Below are 22,873 nucleotides of genomic sequence, written 5' to 3'. Positions count from 1 at the left end.
AGTTGCTGCTGGTGCCAAAATATCAGCACAAGTAAGTGCCAAGTGCCCTCAACGAATGTCAACATTTTTGCAGATATCTACGTTCCGGAGTCGTGCACTGACAGCCCCCGCTTTGCCAACTGCAACCTCATTGTGCGTGCTCGTTACTGCACGAACAAGCACTACTCAAGGTTCTGTTGCCGTTCGTGCATGCTCGCTGGCCAAATTCACCCTGATGCCAATGGGCATACCAACGGCAATGGTAATGGCTATGGCAATGGTAATAGCTATGGCAATGGATATGGCAATGGTTATGGAAACGGCTTCAGCAATGGTAACGGCTTTGGCAATGGCTACATCAACGGATACAGCAATGGAAATGGCCACACCAATGGATACAGGAATTCCACCGGAAACGGGAATGGGAAGGTTAATGAACTTGCCTAAGCAAATGTTGTCGATTCTGCAACTCAGGGTTGTTATTTTTTTTCCCCAGTCTTTTTGTATTCGATTTTCAATGGTCTAAGCTCTCTTCTGAGTTTGCAATAACTCTTCGTTTTTTTTTTTTTACATAAATTGTGGTGATTGTGGCACTTAGTGCATGTGCCTTATCATGGAAGTGGCAGTTTATACCATTGCATCATCTTGTTGTTAACAAGGTTCTTCCTTCTGGACTCAATTCAGAGCCTAGTGTCAACACATTTGCCAGGACTGAATGTAAACATCTTTGGTAAGACGTCTGACTGCCACTTGAAAGAAATGCAGAGTTCTCAGCCTTAAGAACAGCATCAGGTTGATAATCAAAACCGATTGCGGAAGATGCAACATTCTCAGCCTCAGGAACAACATCAGATTGATCTAATCAAAACTGATTTCTTAAGATCACTTGCAATTTTTACACTGATGTCTTAAAAAATTATTTCATTGTATCATGTAATTAGTTACTCCCTAAGTGTGACATAGTTCCACAGGCTGTTGTGTTCCTTTGTACTACTTTGAGAAATGCACTGGCCTGGTGATAAGCTGACGTCAGCTTTGTACGATGTCATTTGGCATGCATTTCCCCGATTAAGTGGTCCCTGAACTTGTTTTCTCCACTTTCTTACATGTGTTGCTTTAACACTGCATTACCTTGCAGAAGTCATATGGCTTTGTGTGCAATACGTCAAGCCTCAGAAAAAGAAAACACAAAAGGCATTGCCATGCAGTAGTTAGTTAAATCAAAGATTGGGATGTCATTACTTGCGGCATATGCACTTTCGAGAAAAGAGGTACTGCTGAAGCACCAGTGAAGAACTGAGGGCCTGCAAGAAATGAATGCCACTTATTCTTTTTTTCTCTTCTTTGTTCATTATATACACAAATGAATTGCACTTAATATGCAAATTCCTTTAGTGACAAGAGCTGTTACTTAATCTGAGCTTGGGGCCCACTTGTCATTACAAACGTGCCTACACAGCCATTTGTGCCATTTTTAAAGGATGCTTGTTAATTGCGCCGAGTTCCTACTCAAAGTGTTGCGCTTTGATGTTGCCAAACAAGTTTCGTTATAATGGGCAGGACCGGGGCTTCATTACATTACATAACTGGGGCTTCATTACAAAAGTGTGCTGATGGAACTTGCGTTTTAAGCGCAGAAATCATTTCTTGACGCACGCAGCAAGAAACTTTAGCAGATATCGATGGGAACCTTATCTGTAGTCAGTGCAGTATTACCCCCACAAGTTACGCTCCCCACATAATGTGTTCCATGTGCTGTGCTTGTTTCGCAAAACACAGGTTCTAAGCCCAGTGGCCACAAGCAATATGCACCTGCCGGTAATGTTACTCGCAGACTGCCAAACCTTGATTGCGTGTCTCGTTTTTTGCCTGTGGTTTTGTCACGGTGAGTTCTGCCGGGCGATCCGGAGGAGTTGCGTGAATCCTTAAAGTGAGCGTACATACTTGCGAATCTCAACATGCCAGACACGAAAGAAATGCTCTGCGCCAGATCATAGTAGGTCGTTGGTTACATTCCGACACCTAAAGGCGATGGAATCCCTGTGATTGCAGTTGTCAAAACTTGACTATACCGCTGTAACCTGCTTTATTGAAAAGCTCGTTGAATAATTGTCACCAACCTAGTTTGAGCCTCGAAGGCAGCAAGTGCAGCGGCAGGAGGAAAAAGCAGTATGTCTTGCACAAATGCTGACATACAGTGCTGAAATGAAACAAACTCAGCCTCTCAGCTGATGGAAGTGACATGGCATTTCGTTGACGTTTCGGCCAAGTCTGTGCTCCAGTGATCAAGAAAACAAGTTATCTGCTCTGGAGGAGTAATTCGATTAGAAAATAACAGTGGTTAACATGAACTCATTCTAAGTACACCCGTTAAAAAAAAACAAATCTTGTGCTACAGAATGCAAGGAATCCGCCCCTTCTGGATCGCCCTGTGGAATGCGCCATCACTTTTGCAATACTATATACCCAACACTGCCACTGTGTCATATTACAAGATGCTCTAGTCTGTCACCACCACCTCTCCAATGCATTCCACGAGAGATGAGCATGGAACAGCATTTGTGTATGTTTTTTTTTTGTATGTGTTTGTGTTGTTGTCCTTCCAGTAGTGTCCCCTGCGCAGTGACTTTGTTTTGCATTTTGTTCATTTTCCGGGAGCAATTTTTCAGTAGCCTGTAGAACAGGATTTTGTGCTTCTTATACTGATTTACTTCATTTTAAGAACTTTACTCTCACTTTGCCGCTTTCACTTTTTTTACTTCACCCTTTGCTCATCATAATGCTGCCGGAACGTGTGTGTAGATGCGATCGCAGCTGCATTGAACTTTGCCTCATGATCATGAGCTCAAAGTGAGCAAACTTTACAAGTTCCCAATCCTATTTCTCATCATTTACGGTAACTGTACTGCAGTCAGAGATAAGCACTCCTGTTATATGGTCTTGTAGTACTTACGTGAGCTGTGCAGTCATATGCACATGAAACACACTCCAATGCAATCACTAGAATGTGCATGGAGTAGACTGCGAGCTTGCTTGCATGCAAAGGATACGTGGACATTTACGTGTTCCTAAGAACAGCTGGATCATTGCCATAGAATGTCATTGCCTTTTGCCAAATTGTGAACAATCCAGTGCAGAAGGTAATCTCCACCTGTGAGGCTTCTATGTCGTTAACGCCTCAATGCTGCACTTGATTTCACAATAGCACCATTAATCTACCACAAGACCAAGAAACTCAACTCGGGCGTTACAGTAATGTTTTAGCGAAGCACATTTGTGCAACAATGTGTACGAAACAGAGCATGTGCTTTTGGATCAAGCATAGAGTCTCTGCACACTGCATATCTTCCAAGTTTTTGCAGCGTTTGCTATTTTAAGTGAACTTTCCTTTTTAACCATCTCCCTTAAAACATAAGAGAGATTCATAGCTTATTTGTGTGCATTGAAAGATGCTTTTGAAAACTGCATTTTCTCAGTGGAGAAATATTTTTATTAACCGAGAGATTGATGGTAAATGTTTCTTTTTATTAAATATTGCACTCAAACCATGGTGGCAATGACATTGTTTTGATGTCAATTGCTTTATGGTATTTCTGCATGTTTAATTGTTTTTTTTTTTAGCACAATAAGACCTGGAAGTTCTGAGGTTGCATTTTTTTCCCCGGGTAACTGCATATATACTGTGTTCCTTTTTGCCTTGGCTAGCCTTGGCCTTGGCCTTGACCAGACAATTCCAGAACCTATGACATCACAGGAAGCTTGTGAGGGAGATGTCAAAGTAGCTTTACTGCGTGTCACACCTTCACATAATTTCTGGTTGCCAAACCTGTCCTAGTACGTATTTGCAGTTCCAGAAGTGGAATCTACGAATCAAGCTTGGCTTTTTTTTTTTTCGGAGACCACTGCACGGTTCATTGAAGTCTGATGTAGGCAAATCTCTTTGCAAGTGTCTGCACAGGCACAAACATTACGGTGCAGCGATGTTATGCAACACTGAAAGAGATTCATATTGTAAGATCTGAATGATTTCAAGCAAGGCTATGCGTCATTTCATCTCTGGCACACAGCTTGCTTCAGGCCATATAGAAAGGCACAGTACCATTGTTTCATCTATTCTGCCTTACTGTACAGTATTATTTTTTTCCTCTGCAGTTTTTTGACCAAACAAGCTGCAGTGTTGCACTCTGTTGCTTCAGTGAACGTCTTAAACTGTTTTGACAGTATTGTTTCCATGAATATTTAAATGTACTTGGGCATTGGTGCTTTTGGGCACAAATGTCTTTTTTTGTGTGTGGGACAAGTGCTTTCGCAAGTGTGTGTAATCGTCTCGTCTTGTACATATAAAAGATGAATTGGCAGTATATTCTGGCCTGCTGTGTTCTTTCTGCGGAAGCTGTCTGGCACAGTTTAGCCAGGAGCTTTATTTCCTGACACGCTTGTGCACTTCGTTGCATGCCACCTCATCTCGTCACTTCACAAGTCTTTAGATGCATTTCATTTCAAGGGGTCAGCTGACTGTGAGATCGAAGCAGTATATATGTGTGCTAGCAAAGCGTGCTGATTGTGTTCATTTGTGTGGTTGTCATACAGTCAAACCTCAATATAACGAACCTCGATTTAATGAAATTTGCAATGTAACGAACTATTTTTATTTTCCCATCTTAGTTATAGTGAATTAATGAAACCTCGATATAACGAAATTCTCGCTATAACGAAGTTTTCCGCTGTAAGTACAACTTCGTTATATCGAGGTTTGACTGTATTCGGTTCAAGCATGGCAATACAGTAGACTTTTTTCATTCGACTTCGGCTGATTAAATTTCTTCAATTAATTCGATCCCAATCAAAGGTCTCGGCCGGCGCACATGCATTTCAATGGGCCAAAAGTTTAGTTATTTTTCGTCCTGAAGTTGACCCTTGCATGATAATTCGAACTTGGTTCTCCTGCGTGCGCACACATGGCCCCAATGGTGACCCCAGTGGTTGTAGTTTTGGCATTGGCACAGTGAATGCATCAAAGACACTTCCTGCTGAAAACACCGATTTTCGGCCTGTTTTAAACAAATTTTCAAGTGGAAACGGTAGCTGACAATGATGATTACTGCATGTATGAGGCATTTACCAAATGCTTGAGACGCGGCCTCTACAACAAAATGGTCTGTATAACAAAGGAATAATTCTGTCCCAATTCTATTGTGAGCTGTGCAGTGTACCTTTACAACGAAATAACCTGTGTAACGAATGGTTTCGGAGGTGCCAAGCACTTCCTTATAAATGCGTTCGACTGTAGTGCGCAGGGGCCAATTTGGGCTTAAAGTCACAAGTTTTTCTGAGATAGTTCGCACACACTGTATAGTATGCAAGGCTGAAATTCGAAAAAAAATTACCAGGTGTTTTAGCTTGTCCTCAACCAGTAGACAGCAGGTAAGAAAATATTTTTTTGTCAGCCGGTAAAATTCTGTGTCGCTTATTAAACTGCGTATTGACCCTTTTCGCGGCGATTCCGTGGGCGATGCCATGTTTGATCACGTGGTAATGCATCCGTTCGACCGATGGTTCGACGTACTGGCGCCGTCAACGTAACCGGACGCGCGGCCAATGCGCTCCGATACGCCCGGCATCTGATGACGCTCTCCCGTGTACCGATGGACTATGAACGCGCCTTAATGCTCTCTTGTGGTTTGATCTCTAGCTCTCAAGGTGAAAAATGTTGAGTCGCCGACGGCTGCCCGAGGTAGCGTAATGAAGCTTTCGCTTCAATAAACCGAGTGCAGCCACCTTTTCCAAAGTTGCTCTCCGCCAAAGTTGCTTTTCATAACAGTAAAGATTGCAAAAGCATTTTTCCAAAAGGGGAACGTTAGTGATCTGTTCCTACAGTAGAGGTTGCCAGTAGACTCTGCGGGTTGATAGATTGTCTAAATTTGCCTGAACATATAGCTTTTACTCTGCACGTGCGTGAAAAATTACGTGCATTCAGTGCACAACATCAGTAGACTTTCAACCCTAAAGCTCACAAAAGCAGTTGCTCCAGAGGGAATAGCACGTACAGTATGGTCCACAATTACAGAGAACACAATAGTGTACACCACGCAGAATTTTTCCCTCTGTCAAATGTAGAAGCGCTCGGCTTTGCAGCAGTCAACATATGGCTGTTGGTGCTACTAGCTTTAAACACCCTCTTTACTGCGCTGACATTGCTTCAGCCAGCTGCTGTATAGCTGGAGTGCCAACAAAGTGATAGTCGCACATCGGCATGTTCTCTATAAATGTAAACCACATTGTACCTACACAAATACGACTGCAATCATACACGTAGCCACATTCCCGTAGAGTAGCTACATATGCGCACCTTACTTCCAAATCCTGGACACTGCTGCACTAAATAAGCAATTAACAGAGCTATTGCAGGCGCTTTGGACGGTGGTGAACTCGACTCCGATTACGATACCTTCGGACATTTGCATGGAATGGGAAGAAATGGAAAGGCGCTGATGATCCCGATGCCATGTTAGTGTCGTACGTCGACACATGTACTGTAAAATATGTGAAGTGACAGTAACGCTCCGTGTCAGAAGCATATGACACATGAACAGGTTGAGAGAAAACGAACGGACAGTAAGTGCGGTAAACGCAACCTGAAATTTATTCGTAAAGCGTAAACAAAAAAGTACAATGCCGCAATTCTACCGGCGCACACACTCGACGTGCTAAGAAAAGGTAAAAACAACATAGACACCTAGAGAAAAGCTAAAGTCATACCGTGTGCAGTGCAACATTTTCTGCGCTCCCCACGCGATGTAATTCAAAATTTTGATGTTGCTCTAAACAGCTAACTGAGAACAGGGGAGGTATTCTGAATGTGTTCACCTAGTGGACATGTCCATTTTGTCTGCTGTAGAAGTTCTGATTGGCAGGGCTGGGGTGCGCGTCAGGTGAGCTAGATGCCACAGCCAATCAGCACTTCAGCAGCAGACGAAATGGACATGTCCACTAGGGGAACACTTACAGAGTAACCCCCCCCCCCCCCCTCCCGCCAGGTCAGTATGTTTATTACAACTCCTTTGCAAAAGTACCTTTTTCTGCCATCAGAAAGAACCTGCCGAAAGCACACGCGTCGAAAATATATACACATACATATTGCGCGCTCCAGCTAGCATTAGCCGAGTCATTCACAAAAACACAGATTTCAAAATTACTGTTCAAGATCCAATTATAACATTTATGGTGTCCGGTACTCAGAGGTCTGACAACCAAACACCGCAGAATATAGTCTTTTGCACCATGTTTTGTATTACGTTTAATGGCTATAGCAATTTAGGGCACTCCAAGCGAATTTCTGCCGTAGGCGTTGGTGTGGCCGTGAGGTTCCGCATATATTAAGGTATATGTGTGCTATATGCCACGCCATGCTTTATGGCATGTGGTGTATGTGGGTTATATTGCCACACCATGTGTCAAACCACACACCACAAATTGTAGCCCACAAACAAATGTCATGAAACAAAAAACAGACAGCCTTTTATCTTAGATCGTCTCAGACCTAAATACTAAAAGTGCGAAACAATAATGGAGCTCGAACCTGAAAATGATGCATGATGCTTTATTGGCGCGACTGTGCACTACCTCCGGGATCGGCTTTAAGAAAGACGTCGACTTTAATTAATAAACATAAATTGAATTGTCCAATGGCAGGATTGAAACAGAGGACCCCAAGCACAGCTCGTTTTTACTTAGTCAGCTTACGTTTACTTCAATTCATACTGCCACTACGGCTACGAGTTTCACACTTTGTGCATTATTCTGACACACGTCAGAATAATGCACGAATAATACACACACATGAATAATACACACATTTTCGTGTGTGTGTGTGTGTGTGTGTGTGCGTGCCGTTATCTATGTGTGCCGTTATCTATGCATACAACTTTCGACAACATTCTTCCCCCGGTATGCATTAAACATCGCCGAAGTCTCTATCCACCTGAACTGGTGGCTGCACTTAACCATAGCTCGTGAACACGGTAGTGCGAAACATGAGCATCACACACTATTAAGGTTATCATCTGTGCAGTGAGATTACACGTTGAGTGGAATGAATATAAAGACATTGCATTTAGTACTACGTATCACTTATTTAACAGCTTCATGATAGTATCACTACACATAAATTCCAAGCCGCGCGTTGAGTCTGCATAATTCTTACAGTATAGCAGAGAGAAGCCTATTAGAAGTCGATATTCTGTGCTGCATTTTTTTTTTGAGCAGTAGACAACAATCCCACTGAAACGAATTAGCGATTTTCTTAATTTTTTCGCCATTGTAGCACTAGTACTTTTCGATAACTCTCGCACTCCAAGATAGCATGCTTCCGACAGGCTTGAACGGGTGAAGCGTGTGAAAGAGTGTACCGCACATGCGTACAATTCGTCAACAGAATGACAATAGCAATGACAACAACAACAAAACTCGTGTCAGAAAGTTAATTTATTGTACATCAATATATGTTCGGCAATAATTTAACGAAGGACATTGACTATAAAAGTGACGTTCTGCGTAAGGCATTCATGGGGCATCGAAATTTTCTACAACTTCAGCATCACACATGACGTCTTCAAGTTTGAGGTCATGAATATAGCGGAATTTTGCCTGGCAGAGTCCGCTTTGCTGAAAAAAAAAAGAAAGAAAAAATAAATGGCAGAAAGACACGCGACAGAACGACGTGTGTAACGTTGCGTACTACCACACACACACACACACACACACACACACATGCACAAACACACACGCGCGCGCTAAGTACTTCAACAGGGCGAAAGAAATGAAAATTGGTCCCTATTGCTGGGTTTTGTCCGGGCAGCAGACCAAACACAGGAATAATAAAAAGGGAGAGAGAATAATAGCGAGAGAGTGGTCTTCACCTCGGGGCCCTCCGGCTTGCACTCTTCCTTGGTGTAGCCGGTAGAGCTGTCGCAGGAGCTCCTCACAACTGAGAACTCCAGCCTGGTGACAATCCCTCTCGACACCTGCAACACAGGCGAAGCGGGAGATGCAATAACTGCGTGTCCGTGACTATAAGGCGCAGTAGCGCACCCAGGATCTCTGCCAGGGGGGGGGGTTGACAGTTTGCCTTAGTTTGCCAATACCATCTAAACAGCACTAATTTCAATTTTTTCACGGGAAATTGTCAAAAAATTCGCTTTTTGCGCAAGTTTGCGAGTGTGCAGACGATTGTGTGTCTTACACCTTAGTTGCAGTACTCAAAGGCGCAAGGAAAGTAAAGGGGTTAAACAAAAAGGGTGGTTAACTCGGCCTTGGAGGGGAGTTACAATCCCCCCCCCCCCCCGTCGCTGCGCCATTGATAAGACGTTGAACAGGTGACGCCGGAAGTTCTAGATACAATAGTTTCTTCGTTAAAGGTACCCTAAAGGGACACAATAGGTTAGGGTAATTTGATCATTTACAGCTGTAGACTGTCAGACAGATGAGCCTTTCGGAGACAAGAGTTTCTGAAAGCTAGAAAGGTACCTATAAAGGAAATACTGGTGGTGGCACCGCCTTTATGATCCGGCCCCTACTCTATATTATGTCGACAATTTCGGCAGGGTTTGCCTTCTGGTATAGTCTCTGACAAATTCACTTCTGTCCAACTCTGATTATTTTATTGCGATAGCAATTATATGGACACTTCAAGCAGATTTCTGCCGTTGGCGTCGCCGTAGCCGTCGGCGTGAGGTTCTGTATAATGTCCAAGGGCGATAAAATCGTCGCCGCGCGCCGTGTGTGCGAGTGAAAGCGCGCGTGGGACGCGCGTGGGGGGCGACGCTTTGCTGCGGCACCAAATGCGTATCTTGCAACCGGGCGCAAGGGGAACTGGCGACGCAATATCCCACGCGAAAGGAGCAAAACGGGATGGCAGCGCGGGAGGGAGGGGGGCGGCGGCTGCTACTCTGCCAACAAATGCGCTCATGTACTTTGCGCTTTGCGCGTGGTTCTTTATTATGTTTGCACCGGTACTGGTTGCCGGTGTTGTTGCGTGCGACGTATCTTGCAAGCGTTCTCCTCACGGCTCTGACCTTTGTATGCGCTGTGCATTCGGCCGCTCAGTTTCCGTTGAAGAGATAGACCGCACGAATCTTCGCTCGCTGCGGCGGCTGCGCTTGCTGCCAGCGTTTTGACAATGGTTGTCTGCGGTCATCATGATGAGTGTGATCTATTCATGTGTGCTTGTGCGCGCTGACACGACGCTTGTTAATTCAGTTGGTAAGTGAATGTGTCCAACTTTATGCAGCCCATAACACTACTATCCCTACTCCGAATAGCTCATCTGCTACTTTGCTATCGCAATTGATGCTTCACTTTTCGGGCGAAACTGCGACATTTTTTTTTATTTAAGGCTTTTAGCTCAATTTGTCGGCTACCTTCAAGCCAAAAGCCGTTATCCGATAATCGTTGCGAGAACAAAACGACATCATCCGGGCAACCATTCAATACTTAAGATTGCGTTCTCTGTCCTCCAACCCTTTGTATCGGACCGCATTACATGCGCTAGTTACTTTCCGAACAAGTTACAAAAAATATTGCTTCCGATTTTTTTTTTCTAATATTTGTTCACAATATCACTCAAGCTGCAACTTCTAGTGCGCCGAAGTGTTATTTGTCATTTCCAACAGCGACGTTCAAAAGGCAGATAGAGAGGTTGCCTGTGCTCTTTTGAACGCCAGCGGTCCGCGAGTCGTGAGCGGTCTGCGACAAGAAGAAAAAAGTTGTCGCAGTTTCACCTGAAAGGTGAAGCATCAATTGCGATAGCAAATTTGAAGAGAGCTATAGGGAGTAATGATAGCAGCTTTATCAGCTGTATAAACTTGGACATGCAGCAGCACCGGCAACACGCACAACTGTTGTCGACGCCGTCGGCGTTTTGCCCGCGTTCGCTCAAAATGCGTGCGGCGTTGGTGACTGTTGCCGGAGCCTCTGATATAGATAGGCACTTGGTGCCGCAGCTAAATGTCGCCTCCGTTCCCTCCCCCTCCCCCCCACGGCCTTTCGTGCGTCGGAAGAAGGCACGTTTGCTCTACATATATGGTGATTGTAGAGGAGGAAAGAGACGCCTACTTCTGCAGCCCTTAAGGGAGCACAGAGCAGAACGCGCGTTTGTTCTCCGCCGTGCGTTCACTCCCCGTGAAAGCGCACGTCCCTCACGCCCTTTCACTCGCACATACAGCGTTCGGCGCGCGGCGACGATTTTATCTCCATTGACGTCATACGGAACCTCACGGCGACGGCGACGCCGACGGCAGAAATCTGCTTTTGAGTGTCCATATAATTGCTATCGCAATAAAAGTAGCGACAGACGCTGAGCACGCTGCGCTGTTGGAAGAAGAAAAGCGGTTGAAGGCGGCGTCACCAAAGGCAGCAATAGACGCCATGTGGTAGTCATTTCATGCTTACATCAGCTCTTGATTACGGCAGAGCCAGCTATTTCTTAATGGTGGTGTTCATAGGGAAAATATGCTCCGTAACGCGGAGATGCCGAAAACAGGTTCAGTCTGTTTTGTAGGTGGAGCTTGTACTTCTTTTAACACGAAAGTGTTTTATGCCGGGGTCCACCAAGACTTCACTGACGTATTTCCGTCACGGAAATACGTCATAGAACATAATACAAAGAAAGAAACCAGAAGAAAAAGTTTCACAAACATGCAAAATTTGGAAATCGAACCCACGACCTCTCGGTCCGCGACGATAGATCGCCGAGCGTTTAACCCATTGCGCCACAAACTTTTTTTTTTTTTTTAATGCCATTTCACAAACACAAACAAAATTGATCAGATACACATGTACATATTGTAAATACACCAGCCACAGCTCGGCTGGTGTATGTGGCTTAAAAATGTTTCACAGAAGCCAATTGATCCAATACAGGTAGCCATTCTGGGGGTTCACATTGGGCTCTGAACAAGTCTCGGGTGTAGATAACACTCTCAACAAAATAGTGTCTTGCTGAGTGAATTTGTATATGGGCATGCCTAACATCCATCCTGGTCTTCCATACGCTATGCATACAAAGCAACATTAGCATATCACTCGGCACTTCCCCTGTATCCGCACATGGAAGAAACCGGAGTCCAAAAGGGCTTAATGGCAATTCTTTTTTAAGAGTTCTTTGCAAGACATCCCACAGGAATACGGCATCGTGGCAGTCTAGAAAAATATGTTCTATTGTTTCCGGTTTCCTGCAGATTAAACAATTTACTGACCAAGGTACAAACAGACCTTTACTTTGTAACCATGGCTTGACAGGGAGAGTGTCGGTATGTATTTGAAAAAAGAATGTTTTAACTGAGGGCCTGATCGGCATTTTTTTAACACGCTTTAACACATCGCGTTCAGGACCTAGCTTGTACACAGCTCGATAGACAGGTGTTGGTAAGAATACATCAAGAATATCACAATACAAACGCTTTTTCGTAACATCAGACAAGTATTCATATGAAAACCTTGCCTTGAGCAAGCGTATAGACATTGCGCCACAAACGCATTCGCAGAGAGCTACACAGACGCGCCTTATATATCTAACACTCCTCCGTGTACCCGCGCTCTTGCTCGGGGCGGTGCCGCCGCCTACGAGCAGAAAAGAGAAGTACTGCATTATGACACTAACGCGCACCGACAGTGAACGCTTCGGTGGTCTCAGCACTACGACTATAGTGCCTAGAATATACTTACTAGTGTGCCGACCGCGGGCTTTCCGGTGGCACGGAGAATGATGCCTTCCGCCGGCGGCCACCAGACGGCGATAGCCGTACGGACCGTGCTATGCCGAGCGGCGTCTCTAGCCAACGCGCGCGTGTGCGACAGACGCCAATGGGCTGTCCCAGCCCGTTTCGTTCTGCGGAGCGTTGGTTGAGGTGCAAAGCGTAATCGAAAGAATATGATTTCGTTGCACTTACAAACGATCGTATGCACAGTTATCATTATAACGCTACACTATACGGGGTGTTTCTTCGAAAAATACGTTTCACTTTCGTGTTCTATACCGATTCCTATATAAGAGGGATCAACCACATTTTTTTGTTTAAGGCGACAATCATATAATATTCGCATTACACTTTCACTCAGGGCTATTGAGAGTGCAAGTAAGGAGGGAATGTTGGAGTGTCAAGGGGGGCTATATATAGCTGGTAGGAGAGTGTGATGCAGGCGACTCTCTTCATTGCTGTTGCCCTGATAGTAATGAGTCTATTTTCTCGGCTCGGAATCCCAGAAGAATACACACGCGGGAATAAGGATCACGTATCAGTTAACATCGGAAAGGTGATCATGTAACCACCTGATTTAACGGAACCTTCGCCCAATCCAAGAAGGTATTTCGTCGATACTCCGCGGGTATTCTAACAAGCGCCTCATGTAGTCCTTTTCGAAAAATGGCGTATTGTCATGTTACTTATTGTGCATTTCATAGTTTCGGGCTGCGTAAAGTCTTCCTTGGAGCTTGTATTAGATTGTAAGGTTTATCACTGCATATGTTAAAATACATGACAACAAATATGAGTTTAGCTGTTTCTCTACCTATAGTAAGGGACGGAGCCCACAACGTTAGAAAACTACAATTAGGTATACACTCGAAATCGCTAAATGAAGCCTACAACTGTATCGCCAGAGTGACGATATTTTGTAATGCTCTAGACCCAATAGCTAAGAAACTTCCCGAATCTTTCGAAGCTTGTGAAATAATTATCAAGTCATGAAAATACATTAGGACCGACGTTGAAATCTTCAGACCTATGTGCCAATAGCTGCGAAAAAATATTAAGGAGGTCGTATTCAGTTATTTGCTTGCCCGTAGCAATCTATTACATTGAAGTTTTGCCAAAGTCCGCTCGGAAAAAATGCACTTAACCCTAACCCAACTAATTGCAACAGCTCACGACTCTGCCACAGGACCACAGCCAAACAAATGCAATGTTCCTCCATTGCGCATAAGCGTTCAATCAAACCTCTCATCGAGTAATGGTCATAATATTTATTCACTCTTGCATGCTCCAACAATAACAAAATAGTTTTCACGGCACCAGTCTTCTAGAAGATGTGTTGTGCTTGAGATGTCGGTGTCGCTCTGCACTCTTTCTGGTTTACTACACGGCAGCGCAATGGTACGCTACTTATTTAAAATTATTGTTAACGGTATGCGTGGCTATTGTACAGTGCCAACAGAACTTTCGGTAGATGATTTCGTTGTACATAAAAGAGTTACACTAGATAATTGTACTGTTATACAAATTTACAAAAAAATGGTGGGGTAGTTGGGAAATGGCTGTAATTAAAGGTGAAATTTTTTTCATGTCTTTAAAAAAAAGTCGCAGTTTTGCCGAAAAGGCGAAGCATCGATCGCGGTATTAAATTAGTAGACGGCTAAACGAAGTAAGGATAGTAGTTTTATCGGCCGTATAAACTTGTAAACATAGGTTTACTAGCTAAAGTAACAAGCATGGTGTCACGCGCGCACATGAACACATCTTACTCAATGACCGCGGAAACTCGGTGTCAAAACGCTGTTATTGAGCAAGCGTGGCAGTAGCAGTGAGCGAATTGACCTTTGTGCTGCCTCACGCATCAACGCGAACTAAGCAGCGAGAACAGCGCATGGCGGATTCTGTCCCCGTCGCAGATGGGTTTCAAGATGGCGCGGCCTGCGCAGCAGCCCCTGGAGTAAAACGCGACCCCCTTCCCTCCCCTCCCCTCGGATCCTTCCGTGCGGCTTCTTCCCTGCTTTCCTCCCTTGCGCACGCGAGATTGAGCCGCCATCGTCGGCTCAACTTCGCACGCTTTCACTCGCACTTACAACATACGGCACCCGGCGACGATGTTATCGCCCCTTGGACTTTATATGGAACCTCACGGCAGCGCCGACGGCAACGGCAGAAATGCGCCTATAGTATCCAATGATTGTTGCCCCTTGAAAAAATCGAGTAAAAACCCTTATTTCAGTTAAGCGACCGCCGCAGCAATGTTCTCTTTAGTAATTTTTTTGGCAAACCGTAGGGCTCTAGCAGTTGAGAGTGATCCAGGGTTGCTTGAGCCCTGTAAAGCCTAAACGAAGTTCCATATCAAAGAAAATTAGTACGTTTACAGCAAAGCTGTATATGGCTACGTTCGGACGAAAAGTGCGTGCGCTGACCTATGCACTGTTTCAGTAGTTCCGTGCAGCACTGTGGAAGGTACAGGTCTCTTCGACCAATCAGGAGTGCGAACACATCTTAAATGTGTCCTTCCTCTCTACGTCGTCTGCTAGCAGCTAGCGCTGCAGCGCGCGCGCAAGCATCTTCAAAGACTATTCCCCTTATCAATCTCTCTCGACATGGTGCAACGTTACGTTAGTCGTATTTGGCGACTCGTCGCGTCCAAGTGACATTATTAGCCTTTATTACTATAAGTTACGGACGCAGTGTTCTCGCTGGGCGTGCAGAATCGCAGCGCGCATGCCTGCCGCACTTGCGCTCCGGTGACTCGTTGCTCGCGCTTGGCGGCTCGCGCACCGGCGGCTCAACGTCAATGCAACGCGATGAATGACCTTGCGAGACATGCCGTTGTAGAGCTTTCGCTCTAAAACGAAGAACGATCACCTAAAAAAAATCGCTGCTCTAACATGCAGAGAAGCTTTCAAGTACACATGTTCCGACTAGCCCACTTGTTAAGGCCTTTAAAACAAGCAACGGGTTCCGCACACTGGCCCATCTCGCTTCGCAGGAATGTGCGCTCGATGGTCCCGTAACCTTGACTCTGCTGCACGGAACTACGGAAACAAGAGTATATGCGTCGATAGGGTGTTTAGAAAAAAGTGGCGTCGACAAAATTGAATCCATAGTAGCCTATGTATGTAGGTTCCTTACCACAAGTGTCAAAACCAGTGATAGATGGCCATTACGTCCCAGTCCACCTACGAATCCATCAATTAAGGTGGATGAAGGAGGATTAAGGTGCATTAGGGTGGATTAAGCCTGATTAAGGCCTATTAAGGTGTATTAAGGAGGATTAGGGTTGGTTAACGTAGATTACGGTCGACTGAGGTGGATTAAGGTGGATGAGGGAGGATTAAGGTGGATTAAGGAGGGCGTGTATAGGCTGTTTCACATGGCGCGATTTTCACACAGCGACACAGCGAATTCCGTCGCTCAGCGACCGCCGCGACGTCGCGAACTCTCCGCGACGGGATTCCAACATGTTGGAATCTCCGTCGCTGAGTCGCAGCGATCGGCGCGATGTGGGCGGAGCAACGTGACGTAACAGCAAGCGCCGTCTTAATAGGCGCTCTCCTGTTTTACCGCGTGTTGGAAGCTGAGCGAAGCAATGTCGCGCACCAGTTTCAATGACGTTTTAACTGAGCGTACCCACCAGCGCGCTTCATAAACAAATTTTGGTTTCTCCTGCTCACACAATTCGTTTAAACAGAGACGCCGCACGCTATCCAGGTCAGGAGCAGGCGCCGCCTTCACGTACCCACTTGATCGTCACCGTCGTGAACCTCTTTATCGCTACAAATTGTGCAAGGTGCTTGCACACTCAATGGCCGCTTCTTCTGCAGAAGCATATACTTCTCCAGGAGAAGAGTTGTGGCTTCGATATATTACCGCAACAACGGGGTACTAAACGAAACCACCCCACCGACGCCGCACTAACCAGGCGCTCATACTTGCGATATTGTGCAGCGTTTCACTCGCCGCGGCTGCGGACTAAGCGGTCGTAAAGTCTCAACGCTTTTAAACATTAAAAAAATGGTGTACTCATTCTATTTTCAAATAATAATAAGAAAATTTTATTATATGGCGAGTTTCCACGTTGTTTTTATTTAGCGATGCAGGCTTGGGTGCTTCGTGAGCAGGGAGCGACCTTCGGTGTCGCTGCGACGGAAATCGCGATGTCACAGACGCATGTGAAAGCTGTCGGTGAAAATCGCTCTACGACGTGCGCGGCAGAACGATTTTTTTGCCATAATTGCGCCATGTGAAACAGCCCTAAGAGTGGGGTTGAAGATTGATATGCAGAAGACAAAGATAATGTTCAATAACCCGGCAAGGGAAGAAGAGTTCAGGATCGCCAGTCAGACTCTGGAGTCTGTAAAGGAGTTCGTTTATCTAGGTCAATTACTCACAGGGGACCCTGACTATGAGAAAGAAATTTACAGAAGAATAAAATTGGGTTGGAGTGCATACGGCAGGCATGGCCAAATCCTGACTGGGAGAGTGCATACGGCAGGCATTACCAAATCCTGACTGGAAGCTTACCACTGTCGTTGAAAAGAAAAGTGTGCAATCATTGCATTCTGCCGCTGCTAACATATGGGGCAGAAACTTGGAGGTTAACAAAGTAGCTCGAGAACAAGTTAAGGACCGCACAAAGAGCGATGGAGCGAAAAAAAAAAAATGTCACAGTTTCGCCCTAAGGGCGAAGCAATGAATGCGATAGCAACACAGCACTGTCATCCGAAGTAAGGTGAGCGGCTTTGGTAGCAATATGAATTGTAGTAAACAGGAGCTGATTAAGTAAGCGGGTGTGCTGCGGCGTAAGTAGACCGACATGAAGAGAGACTCGATGACCACGAGAAGGCGCGTGTGAAACGGTGGTGTTGATGAGAAGCGCTTCCCGTGGGCAGCGCGTGCGAAGGGACACACCTGTAGCGCTGCACTGCCGATCCGGGCAGCATTGCATGTGTAGCGTGCGTTGGAAAATGTGGCCCGACTATTACTAACTGAATGAACAAGCGTGGTGTGAGCGCGCACAAACAAACATGAATAGATCACACTGAATGACTGCAGACGACGACTGTCAAAACGCTGGCAGGAAGCGCATACGCCGTAGCGGGCGAAGGTACGTGCGGTCTATCGCTCGCTTCAACGGAAACTGAGCGGCGAATGCACAGCGCATACAAAGGTCAGAGCCGTGTGGAGATAAGAGACGGTGCGGGTGAGCGACGAGTGCGGTTGTTGGCAGAGTAGAAGTGCAGACTAGAAGTGAATTAAGGTCGATGAAGGTGGATTAGGGTGTCTTTGCTTTGATGCTTTATTGCATATATATATATATATATATATATATATATATATATAATGTAGTCATTTTAGAACACATAACAGTCCTTCAGAGTGGAAGGGCACTAAGTTAATGAATTACTGTTTCGTTTCCGCAACTTTCGAATAGTAAAAACTCGCTCCAGCGTACCAGGACACTAACATAGAGTAAGTGCTGCATTTTCCGTGCCTAAATAAAGTTTATGAGGTATAAAACGTAGCGTAGCATATATGATACGTCAAGCATTAGAGGGTGCTACGTGCTTATCAGCCGACACTGCATGTGGCACCAATGTCACCTGATTCGCCGCTTGGATGATATCGAGGATGGTGTCGCGATTGCCAGCTCGCGGAAAATGAGAGCCGTTGGCCAGGGCAAGGTGGGCCAGGTTTCGGTACACCTCGGCGTCCAGCCATCGTGCCGGAACGAACACGCAGGCGTCCGAACTGCGGTTTCGGACCGATTCCTCGACGCACCCGCGGAAGAAATTGTCCGAAGCCGACGCGACAAGACACTGGAGCAGAAGGTGCACGACCGAATTGAGCATAGCCGTCCTTCCACTTCTCTGGACAGAAAAAAAAAAGACAGGCAGAGAGAATTTTGGCAGAAACCATCTCACGAAGCCCGTCGACGTTGATGCTGCTTCAGCATCCACAACCCCGTTTTCATGCATGCATGCACTTTTGTGCTTTCAGCTGCGTTCACGCCAATACCTTAGACAAACTTGCCCAAATAGCTATCTTTATAGAGTGAATTGCTGTATTTCCGTGGGAAAAGAAGTTTAAAGAACAGAGAAAAAGTTGCCTGCCAATTGTAGACACGAATAGTAATGCTGTGTTTTCACCCATTGCAAAGTTAGCGTCTGCGATTAAACGTGGAACGCGCTGAAATGGTACCGAGCAAGCAGATCAATAATGTGTTTCGGAAGTTTTTTACAACACCAGTTTTCATAAGTAAAAATAATAACGATAGGCAATATATTTATTTTACATGGCTTACACAAGCTATCGCGCGCGAAAGGCTAAATATACAAAGTAGTTTAGTTAATATACAGTGAATAAAACGTAAGAGAACATCAGAGTATACATAATAGATAAAACAACAAATAAGAAACTACACAAGCGAGATGCACACATTATGAGACCTAACTTTTCATATCTATCTTATCTTTTAATAAGCACATGATACACTGCGAGCTCCTTGTTATAGAGTAGCGCAGGATAATAAAAATAGAGGGCAAGACGCAACATGTTAAAATGCATAAACTATGCTAGATGCCGGTACCACGTATATTACGTACATAAGCGGTGTTTTGGTGTTACTGCGTCAAAAAAGTGAATACTGCAGCCAAATAAAGTTATGGAAGGCCTTTGGATGAGATAACTGACCCGGTGTGGAAAGATGATATTAACAAGTATGTTGACCTTGAATCTATAGCCTATGCATTTAAGAGGCATGAGTAAATGATGCGATACAGCCCTACCTAAGCGTGTAATATCGCTGATATAATATGTGAAACATGCTAATCCTGGTCATTTTCCTGCCTCTTACGATAACTGTGATGCCAAAGGTTTGCTTCATTTTGCTGAATGGTAATACTACGAAGGGAACACTCCTATACTCTTTTGGAAACGTTAACTACTAATACTTGTCAAGTATGCTACATTAACACTGTACTCGTATATTCTAAGTCTCGTCAGACATAATTGGTGCCTAGCTTTGTCTTTAGAGGAGAGGGTGTGAGAGAAATGCGCTTTATGTTAGGTCCTACAGGACGCTGTGTGGTGGCATGGTACGACGTTTCAGTGATAGGACGGTTGGTATTTGGCTCGGGTAGCAGAAAAACACCAGACACTTTATGACAATTCATTGATTCCTCTCAACACTATGGCACATCGCTATGTTGTGCATCATAGGTCTGAAAGTAGGCGGCAGATGAAATATGGAAAGGAAAAAGCTTTCGTAAACCTTACCGTGTTGACTTTTCTTCTTTATCCTCGCTTTCTTCATTCGGCAAGAACAGGTGCATGAAACTAAAAAAAAATTTCCTGAACAGCCACGAATACACCTTGGTGTTACGGCAAGGGCAAGGAGTAATATATTCAATTATTAAAAAAATATCCCTGGTTGCACTATAGTTTGCACAGTTTGCACATCCATCCATCCATCCTGGTTGCATTCGTGTGTGATCGATGAGCCTTTCGAGTGCAAAATGAGAAAAGCCGAGGAAGAAGAAGGCAGCCCGAAGAACACGAAATCTGGACACATGTATCAATGCACATATATAGATAGGCGCAGGTAAGACAATAACCCCGAAACTTGAACCTATTGAATTACAACCCATAATGACACAAGAAAGAGGCAGCAAGTTCTACGCATACATCAAGGCTGTTCGGACTCTCTTGCAGGAAACGAAAATACAGGGTATGTTCTTAAGACCATATTTTCATAAAAATGTTATATGCATGCTAGATAATTTATTCGGTGAGGCGGACATTGCCGGTAATAACGTGCCAGAATACCAATTAAGAAACATTTTTGCGAATTTTATTGAAACCTTGTGGGCAGTTCTAATGATAGTCACATCTTAATGCACCGCCATTCTTCCTAATCTTGAAAACAGCACCTCATTCATGAAATTGCTAATCGAACTTCAACGCTAAATCCAGGCGATGTCGAAACCGAGCTCAACGTGAGCGTAGAAAAGGTAGCCCCGCTATCATATCTGAATGATGTCTCATGGAAACGCCCCGTGACGAAAAACGCGGCGAAATTTGAAATTGGACGTCGAAGCTAGTCACGGAAGATATTTTTCTTGAAATCTGAAGCGACTTCTTATATCAGCATCCGTCGCGACGTGCCATTGTTCAAACATCGTCATGGGGTGTTTTTGTCTGACGTAGCTGCCGCGCCTGCTCGCGGTTTTCATGTTGCTTGCTTTGAAATTCAGTGACGAATATCTCTTATTAGGCGCAATTTTAAAGCTAAGGTTTGTTGCCGCGTTTGAGGCACTTTTTTGTACGTCTGTGGCCTATAATACCGAACACGTTTAACGGGATGGTGGCGCCTCTAGGAACGGTGTGACGAAGGAGTAGTTTGCGAGGACAACGAAGTAACACGAAGCGGCGCCTCAGAAATAACCGCGATCAGATATCGGAATTTTTCAATTCGTAGAGATATAATTGAAACAATAACATCATGGACTGAATTTCAACACCTAAAATTTCCGTGGAAAATACATTGGTGTCCATCAAGACAATCGGAAGTAATAATCACAAAATTACGCTGCCGTGTCCCACCATTAAACCTATATTTACACAGGGCTGGTCTGGCGATATCGCCGCTGTGTCCATTCTGTCTAGAAATGGAAACCATAGAACACTACTTTTTAATATGTCGCCGGTATAAATTACAAAGAAAAATACTTCTTGAAATTCCGCTCGCCAAATTAGGGGTAAATTTAACATCAGAAATAGTACTCTCTTTCGGTGCCTCGGTATTTGGCTTTAGCCACAGGGACGTATTTGATGCCGTTTGTAGTTTCATTCAATCAACTAAACGAATAAAATTTTAAATCCATACTTTTACAACTAGAGATATAGCGTGACATTTATATTATAAAACGTGCAGTATAGGAAAATTATTGTCTGTTCTGATTACTAAATTGCACTGTAACAGTAGTTTCAAAAACCGTATCTAAAAGTTCAGGTGCCCAATTCTTGGCCAATCCCCCGGAGTGGGTACGAGCCATGTGCTGAGGATATCATCATCATCATCATCATCATCATCATCATCATCGGCGCCTCCAGTTCCCAGCAGCGAGCAAAGTTAATTCATATTTGTAGGTGACGGTGCCTTGGTTATCGCCTTGATAGATGACGTCAGTGGTAATAACCCTATAGCGCTGACAACATGGCCTAGAAAAGTCAACTCGGCGACGTCAAAAACACATTTATGATTAAGCCTAAGGCCAGCATGAGAGAGCCGTTTCAAAACCGCGCGCAAATTGACCAAGTGATCCTATCGGGAGCGTCCATGCACGATTATGTCGTCAATGTAAAACAAGACGCATTTGCATCCTTTGAGGATCGTACGCATCATCTACTGAAACGCTGACGGTGCCGATGCCAGTCCGAAGCAACCCCTCCTGAAGCGCGGAATAGTCCGTCGTGCGTTATAAACGTCGTAAGATCACGACTTTCTGGACTTAGTGGTAACTGATGATATGCAGAAGCTAAATCTAGCTTGGAGAATCGCTGTGCACCAGCCAAGCTGTTCAAAAGTTCCCCAGTTTGTGGCAGGGGAAAACTGTCCACTACTATAGCTTTGTTTGGCTCTCGTATAGGTCTACGCACATGCGAATCGAGCCATCCTTTTTTCGGGCTACGACAATTGGTGAGACCCACTCTAAAGAGTCGATGCGATCAATGATGTCCTCAGCTTCTAATTTTTGTACTTCTGCCGAGACATGCCGATGAATGACGAGTGGTAGTCGTCTCAGCTTGCTGGCCACTGGTTGAACCGACGTTTGAACTCTGACCTTGTGAGTGAAACCCTTGACAGTTCCTAGCTGTATTTCAAACAAGTGCTCTAACTCGGAACGTAATTCAGGAGGTAGCACAGGAGTTTCTTGTGTCATTAGCAGACACCTGAGCGGCGACCCTTGAATCTTCATATCCAGAGCCGCGAAATGTAGCGGGAGCAATGAAAGATCCTTTTATAGGAATTGCTGACTTAGAATAATCGAGGAGCTGGACGGATGTTGATTTCAGAGGAAATGCAGTAGCAAAATGCCGTTGGTAAAGTTCTTCGGCTAGGATTGAAACCGATGATC

At 44.8% G+C, this 22,873-nt stretch overlaps 2 protein-coding genes across 2 annotated transcripts in view; one reads left to right on the top strand and one right to left on the bottom strand.

The window, feature by feature from the left end:
* Positions 1–4,738, top strand: part of LOC119435833 (papilin) — a 105,025-nt gene extending 100,287 nt beyond the window's left edge. Inside the window, exon 42 of the mRNA XM_037702539.2 lies at positions 74–4,738. Within this exon, the coding sequence (XP_037558467.1) occupies positions 74–426 (353 nt within the window). The 3' untranslated portion in view covers positions 427–4,738. The remainder of the gene's footprint in view (positions 1–73) is intronic.
* A 3,713-nt stretch (positions 4,739–8,451) lies between these two features.
* Positions 8,452–20,030, bottom strand: LOC119435835 (uncharacterized). Its single transcript, XM_037702544.2, has 4 exons — positions 20,013–20,030; positions 18,338–18,604; positions 8,898–9,002; positions 8,452–8,643 (listed from the first exon to the last, which is right to left on the bottom strand). Exons 2-4 carry the CDS (start codon positions 18,584–18,586, stop codon positions 8,542–8,544), a joined length of 456 nt encoding a protein of 151 aa, XP_037558472.1. The 5' UTR covers positions 18,587–18,604; positions 20,013–20,030; the 3' UTR covers positions 8,452–8,541.
* Positions 20,031–22,873: the final 2,843 nt, after the last annotated feature.

Source organism: Dermacentor silvarum, unplaced genomic scaffold, assembly GCF_013339745.2.
Source record: "Dermacentor silvarum isolate Dsil-2018 unplaced genomic scaffold, BIME_Dsil_1.4 Seq941, whole genome shotgun sequence".
Classification (NCBI taxonomy): domain Eukaryota; kingdom Metazoa; phylum Arthropoda; class Arachnida; order Ixodida; family Ixodidae; genus Dermacentor; species Dermacentor silvarum.
The sequence above is the reverse complement of the archived record's forward strand: the minus strand, read 5'-3'. Positions and strand labels throughout refer to the sequence as shown.